This window comes from Macrosteles quadrilineatus, unplaced genomic scaffold (assembly GCF_028750875.1).
Source record: "Macrosteles quadrilineatus isolate MER2022 unplaced genomic scaffold, UCM_ALF_1.0 Scaffold_2__2_contigs__length_208266976, whole genome shotgun sequence".
Lineage (NCBI taxonomy): Eukaryota > Metazoa > Arthropoda > Insecta > Hemiptera > Cicadellidae > Macrosteles > Macrosteles quadrilineatus.
In genome coordinates, this window is record NW_026542595.1 from 8,507,148 (window position 1) to 8,514,175 (window position 7,028).

Below are 7,028 nucleotides of genomic sequence, written 5' to 3' on the forward strand. Positions count from 1 at the left end.
ACATAAGAAATAATTTAAGAGTTACTGTGATATTAGGATTTTCCACTGATTTGGTAATAGAACATTATATTGCAAAACATGACACGATGCAGAATAAAATCGATTTTAAAATCAGAAAAACCCATTCCCATTGCAAATACTGTACTTCATTTTGAAAAAATTCAATAAAACACAATTTAAATATTAACAGCTGTTTCATTAAAAAGTAGTGTTGAATTATGCATATGGTAAACAAATTTGAAGATGCAACTTTAAAGGCTTCTGGGGCAGAGCCCCAAGGGAATTTGCCTCGTTCCTCTTTTGATGGCTCATCTATAGACCAAGAGTAGAGTGGGAGTAGAGTGTCATGGCGGATGGTCTCAGTGATCCAAATTGTGGCTCTTGCTTTAAAATAGTAAAAAGTAATAGTAATGGTCTTTTTTGTGACGGTTTTTGCCGCAAATGGTATCATATCGCCTGTGTAAATGTAAACAAAAATGATTATGACTTCTTGTGTCAGTTGGAAGATCGCTGCAAGTGGTTTTGTGAGTCATGCGATTCTAACCTAAAACGACTGCAGAAACGTATTTGTAATATTGATGAGTTTCTTAATTTAAATTCTATCGTGGAAAACTTAGTACATCTTGTCAAAGGAGTTGTTGATGATAACTCACAGCTAAATAAAAAGCTCGACAGGTTAATGTACTCATAGAGGCTGGCTTCTGATTCTGATTCAAATCAGATTTCTGCTGGCTCTGAAGAAACCGAAGTCGTGCAGATAAAATCAGCGTCAGGCCTAGGCCTAGTAAAATCTAAGACTGTAGATACTAGTGTACCTAGAGCCCTCAACTCAAACCCTGCAAAAAGTGGTAGCCTAAAACTCAAACTAAGTCATTCGAAGGCAATAGGGCTAGTTTTGCTGACAAAGTAAAATCCCTCCCTGTGCGAAAACGGTTTGCTGGTAATAAGCTTATGCCTATGATAGGAACAAAGACTTCACTTGAAACTGTAAATGGCCTAACCTTAAAAGTTGTGGAGAAAAAATCCTGGCTATTTGTCTCAAGAGTACAGCCAGATGTTAATGTTGAATCCTTTCCGGACTTTATGAAAAAGGGTGGTATAGAAGACGTTGTGTGTGAAAAACTATCTACGAGGTATCCCTCGTATGCCTCTTTTAAGGTAGGTGTCTCATCCAGTGACTACGATAAGGTATGGAAGGCTGGCTTCTGGCCCAAAGGGACCTTTGTGAGTCAATTTATTCCAAAACGGCCTATTAGTTCTAACACAAAGACTTTTTTAGGGAATCAAAACCAATAAAATCAGGGACCTTTGGTGATTCTCACAAACTCTTATTCTGTAATATACGTAGCCTTGACAAGAAATCTGATGAACTTGAAGTTGCTTTGGTGAGTAATCCACACGACTTCATCTGCTTATCTGAACATTGGTTGAGTGAAGTTAGTCTAGGTGTTAAGCGGATTAAAGGCTTTTCCCCTGTTAGTTCCTTTTGTCGCTCAGATCATAAAGGAGGTGGAGTTGCGCTGTATGTGTCTGATCAACTCTTAAATAGTGTTAAGGTTATTGACGTTACACAATTTTGCCTTGAAATGCATCATGAGTTTGCATGTGTAGCACTTGTAGCGCTTAAACTGCTTGTTGTAGGTGTTTACCGACCTCCAGCTGGCAATATGGATGCTTTTATCTCTGCCTTGGAAATGCTTGTCCTTAGCCTTGAAAACTTAAGGAGTAAGTATAACCTCATTGTGGGAGGTAATTTTAACATTGATGTGCTGGACCTTGCAAATCCTAGGACTGTGCGGTTTTGTGATGTTTTAAGATCTTTAAACCTGTATTGCACAAATTTTCAACCTACTAGGTATGATGCATGCTTATATAACGTAGCCACAGACTTGAGTCATGGACGCTTTGGAGTTGACGTGCTTTCCTGGGCGGTAAGTGATCATGATCCTGTATCTTATCTTTTGCTGTTTCTAGGGTTCAAGAAGACAATTTCTCTCCATTAGAGAAACAAACTATTGTTGCACCCTTAACTCAAGCAAGAGTGTTTGATTTTACTGAGCAATTCAGCCGGGTGAACTGGCACAATTTGTTGACGTACTCAGATGCTGAGAAAAACTTTAATACATTCTTTAATGTATTTTTAAACCTTTGTTTTCCTGTAAAGTGTGTTGTGTAAGCCAAAAGAAGAAGTCTAATTCTCAGAGGATCACCCCTGAAATCTTAGCAAAGAAAAAGTGGGTGATCACGGCTTATGATGTGTATAAAGTAAAAAGAACACAGCAAGCAAAGACTACTTATAACAACTTGAAAAAGGAGTATAGACTAGAACTGCAGGCAGCTAAGCAGAACTTCTATGGTTTACAAATTCAAACAGCTACCAATCCTTGTTCGGCTGCTTGGAGGATCATTCGTTCCCAGACCAAGCCCTTAACTACCAGGTCGACTAACGTTTCTCCGGATACGTTTAATAACTTCTTCCTAGACTCTGTCCAAGTGGTAAGAGATGACTTTGGTACTCCAGAGGTTACTGCAGTTCAGCTGATGAGCCAATCTCCCCAGGTGCAGACCCAACATAAATGGAGGCTAGTGGGGTGTGATGACGTCATAAATGTGGTCCGTAGTATGAAAAATACTAAGAGTAAGGATGTTCATAATATCTCTAGTGAATTCTTAAAATGCATTATTACTACCATTGCCTGGCCTTTAACGTATTGTTTTAATCATTGTATGTTACAAGGTGTTTTTCCAGCTTGCCTGAAGAAATCGAAGGTCGTGCCTGTCTATAAGAAAGGTGCGTGGGACGAGCCCGGGAGTTTCAGGCCTATCTCTCTTATTCCAATCCTGTCTAAAGTGTTCGAGTCCTTGTTGAAAACACAGTTGTGTTCACATTTTGAAGTCAACGGGTTGTTCTCTGCCTCCCAGTATGGTTTCCGGGCCGGTCTATCCACTGTGGATGCGGTGGACAGCCTGATTCAGCATGTCTTGAGCTCCTTTGAGTCGGGTGGCTTTGCTGGGGCCACCTTGTGTGACCTCAGTAAGGCTTTCGATACTGTGGATCATGACGTGCTGCTCTGTAAGTTATATCATTACGGAATCGGAGGTGTCGAACTGCAACTGCTCCGGTCATACTTGGGGGGACGTGAGCAGCTGGTTGTTGTGAATGGCCAGTGCTCTCGGTCTCGTCCTGTTGCCCATGGTGTTCCGCAGGGGTCTGTCCTCGGGCCTCTGCTATTTATAATAATGATGAATGATTTGCCCAGTCATGTTGAAGGTGGTGTGGTCTGTTATGCAGATGACACCACACTGGTTCATAGCTCAAAAAATTTTCAAAATCTTGAGGAACTCATGGAGCAATCCCTTGTACAGGCCTCGGTTTGGTTCCATGCTAACTTTTTGTCTCTCAATGAAACCAAAACACAATCTTTGGTCTTTACGCTGAAAAACATTAAACAAGATGTGACCTCTGTTAAGCTCCTGGGTATTTGCATTGATACAAAACTGACTTGAAGCCCTCATATAACCTTGGTTTGCAGTAAACTTTCCAGAGTTATCTTCCTTTTGAGAAGTCTAAGTAGTTGTCTAAATAAAAACTGTTTAAAAAAAGCCTATGTAGCTTTTTTTCAAGGAGTTCTTTTGTATGGACTCAGACTCTGGGGTGGGTCTGCTGAAATTAATGAGGTATTGCTAATACAAAAAAGAGCTGTAAGAATCCTAGCAAACGCTGAGTATGATGCCCCTTGCAGACCTCTCTTTGTAAATGAGGAAATCATGACTGTATGTAGTTTGTATGTTTTTGTTTCAGTTGTGCATGTAAAAAATGATCTCCAGTCACTTAGTCGTAGGGGTGATTATCATATGTACAATACCAGAAATAAGAACAATATTGATGTACCTTATGTTAGGTTAAGCAAAACAAAAAGAAATTCCAGTCAGTTAAGCATAAGGCTTCTTTTTTTTAACTTTATTTAATTTACAATCTGTTCAAGTTGAACAATAAGCAAATGATATAACTAGTAATACAAAAATAACTTGAAGAACATGAGCTAGTGATTGACCACCGTCAACACTAGCAAACAAAGAGAATTTTGATAACACTTAGCCGAATCTGAATGGTAGGTCCAATATCGTATGTCGCTTCAGTCTGTAAATGGTGTTGTGATTGTCCAATAAATTAAGTGCAAGATGATTTGAATAATTTTCCAATTTCATAATGTATTTTTCACTATATTTTGTAATTTCTTCTTTTACTGTTCGAATTTGAAGATCATTGTGAAGTGTTCTGTTGGTAACAAACCAAGGAGCGTTGACAATTTTACGTAATAATTTTGATTGGTAACGTTGAATAATTTCAATGTTTGAGGTACTTGCTGATCCCCAAAGCTGAATACCATAAGTCCAAATTGGTTTTAAAACTGTTTTGTACAGTAACAATTTATTTTGTGTACTGAGTTTTGATTTAGATCCAAGAAGCCAATTAAGTTTAGTTGTTTTTAAATTTAGATGTTGCCTTTTAGTCCAGATATGTGCCTTCCAATTAAGCTTTGCATCTAAGTGCATGCCCAAGTATTTTATTTCCGTTACTTGAGGGAGGTGAATATTGTTCATGGATACTGGAGGACATGTAGCCTGATTTAAGGTAAAAGTAATGTGTGCTGATTTATTTTCATTAATTTTGAACCTCCATGTTTTAAACCAATGAGAAATTTCATCCAAGTTTAGCTGTAAATTTGCTGTAGCTTGAGCTGGATTGTCGTAATAAGGCTTCTTAATCACATTTCTTGTACAGCTTGGAACCAAACCAACAGAAAATTCAAAAACAATCTTCGGGCACTTTTATTGGCTTTCCCACTCTATAAAACCAGCGATTTCTTCGACATTCCCAAGGAGACTGTGAGAGAGTTTTTCCTATGTACGTAAGTAACAGATTGTTTTGTTTTGTCTTGACAGTAGTTTTGTGCATGGTTTGTTTTTGGTTTTGTTTGCTGTGTGATTTTTGCATTTTAGTTCTAATTTTTATGAAAATTGTATATTGTTATTTGTTCTGACGATGCCTATTGCATTTCATGCCTAATGGAAAATAAAGCATTTCATTTCATTTCAAGACCTTTCTTTAGAGACCCCTACCAAGTTTCTAGGCCCAGCCGTTCTCTCAAATTAGCTGGGACAAAAACCCAGTTTTTCCTCCATAAGAATAACATGGGATGGGAATTCAAAGGCCACTGGGGCAGAGCCCCAAGGGAATTTACCACGTTTCTCTTTTGATGGCTCATCTACAGACCAAGACCTTTCTTTAGACACCTCTACCGAGTTTCTATGCCAGGCCGTTCTCTCAATTTAGCTATGACAAAGAAAAACAGTTTCAAATTAATATATAGATTTACTCTCACTGCTTACACATGATAAAGGTTGTTGACAAACTTATGGGAGAAAGTATGTGTTAGAATGCTAATACCGTTTATTATCTATATATGTTAATAGCTAATAACGTCTTCTTCGTCTGAGTTCGACGTAGTAAGCGCACTTAAGCATTAATACCCCCGCCGCAGCAAACCTGCCGACTATGAAATTGAATTTGACCCATTTATGAACAGAAATATTTTTTTCGGTTAAACCTTCATTTGATTTTTCATTGTTAGCAAGTCTGGTTAGTTTGGTTAGGTTATGATAGTTTAATTTTATAATAAAAATACCCCCGCCGCAGCAAACCTGCCGACTAAGCGAATTTCCATTTGTCTGAATTGATTTTCAGTTAAATATATTTTAATAACTTTAGGTTTAACGAGTACCTAGGTTTGCTGCTACAAGGAAACTAATAAAGTGTGTTTTTGAGTAAAATATTGATAGCTTAGTACAAAATAAATAAATTTGCCAAGTTTGATCAAAATATATCCATAAACAAGCAAACTACAACATTTGACAATACAGTATTCTCCATATAAGAATAACATGGGAATTTTAAATTTACAATTTTTTTAATTTTCTCCGTTACTAATAATCGAACAAAAATACTTTTATATACTAAATTATTTTTTTTTAAGCTCTTTAAAAAGGTCTAAAGAGAAATCGGGAAATTTTGTGTTTTGAGGGTCAAAAGTGAGAAAAACCAATTTTTACCCCATAAAACCCCCCGTAAAGCCCCGTTCCCATGGTCCGATCGTGCTGGTTTGCGAACTTATTCAAGTTTATCCCGCTTTACACCTTTAAACCAAATTTCATCAAAATCGGGCAAAAATTACTCAAGTTATCGCGTTCACGGACGTATATATATATATATATATACATATATAAAAAATTTTAACGAATGGTGTTTTTGGCCTCTGGGTACATCAAAATGAAAAAGTAAATCGGTCCCGGGTCTAGGTCTTACCATGCCACCTACGGTAATAGCTACTTCCCTATAGGGAAATTCGCTAAAACAACGTAACTGCACTAAATTTGCACTCCTCTGATTGCACAATCACAATAGACGCAACTGTAGTTGTAAAACAGTCACACCGTGTGCGGACAGAAGTTTTGTTTCAGTTGCAAACTGGTTCCAGACGCAACTGGTTTGCAACAGTTGTTGTAAAACAGTCACATCGTGTGCGCCGGGCCCATCTAAACAGATCCATTAAAGATATACAGTGAAGCTATTACACAAATAGCTGTTATCGCAGGAACTGTTCCAAGTCCAAGGCCTTCTGTGCATGTGGAAGCTGAGATGCTCGTGGGTACAGAACGTCGAGTGTCTATAGTACCACTACCGCTCCGCTACGCTGAATTTTTATTTCAGGATTAGTGTTGCCTTCAGTATTATTTTGAGGCTTCTGATTGGCTGAGGGAACATCATTACCGTGACGATACGGTAGATGCCAACGGCCTCGGTGGTGTAGTGGATAGAGTGCTGGGCTGATGTGATGATCCGAAGAACCCGGGTTCGAATCCCACCCGAAGCACTATCTTTTTTGTATTGGATTTTTTTCATTATCAACAAGTTTGGTTGGTTTAGTTAGGTTATGACGGTTTAATTTTATAATTAAAACATTATG

The 7,028-nt window shown here is 38.1% G+C and overlaps 1 protein-coding gene across 1 annotated transcript; it reads left to right on the top strand.

Moving 5' to 3' along the window:
- The first annotated feature begins 1,190 nt into the window (after positions 1 to 1,190).
- Positions 1,191 to 6,734, top strand: LOC128987651 (uncharacterized). The gene is made up of 5 exons (XM_054408609.1): positions 1,191 to 1,224; positions 1,642 to 1,749; positions 2,165 to 2,638; positions 2,750 to 3,279; positions 6,657 to 6,734. Exons 1-5 carry the CDS (start codon positions 1,191 to 1,193, stop codon positions 6,732 to 6,734), a joined length of 1,224 nt encoding a protein of 407 aa, XP_054264584.1.
- Positions 6,735 to 7,028: the final 294 nt, after the last annotated feature.

Bases quoted from the DNA above. Each gene is read 5' to 3' on its own strand.
- LOC128987651 (XM_054408609.1), top strand. From the start codon at position 1,191: ATGGAAGGCTGGCTTCTGGCCCAAAGGGACCTTT. The intron at 1,750-2,164 runs GTAATTTTAACA...TTTCCTGTAAAG, and splicing joins GTATAACCTCATTGTGGGAG to TGTGTTGTGTAAGCCAAAAG. The intron at 3,280-6,656 runs GTCTGTTATGCA...CTGTTATCGCAG, and splicing joins GTCATGTTGAAGGTGGTGTG to GAACTGTTCCAAGTCCAAGG.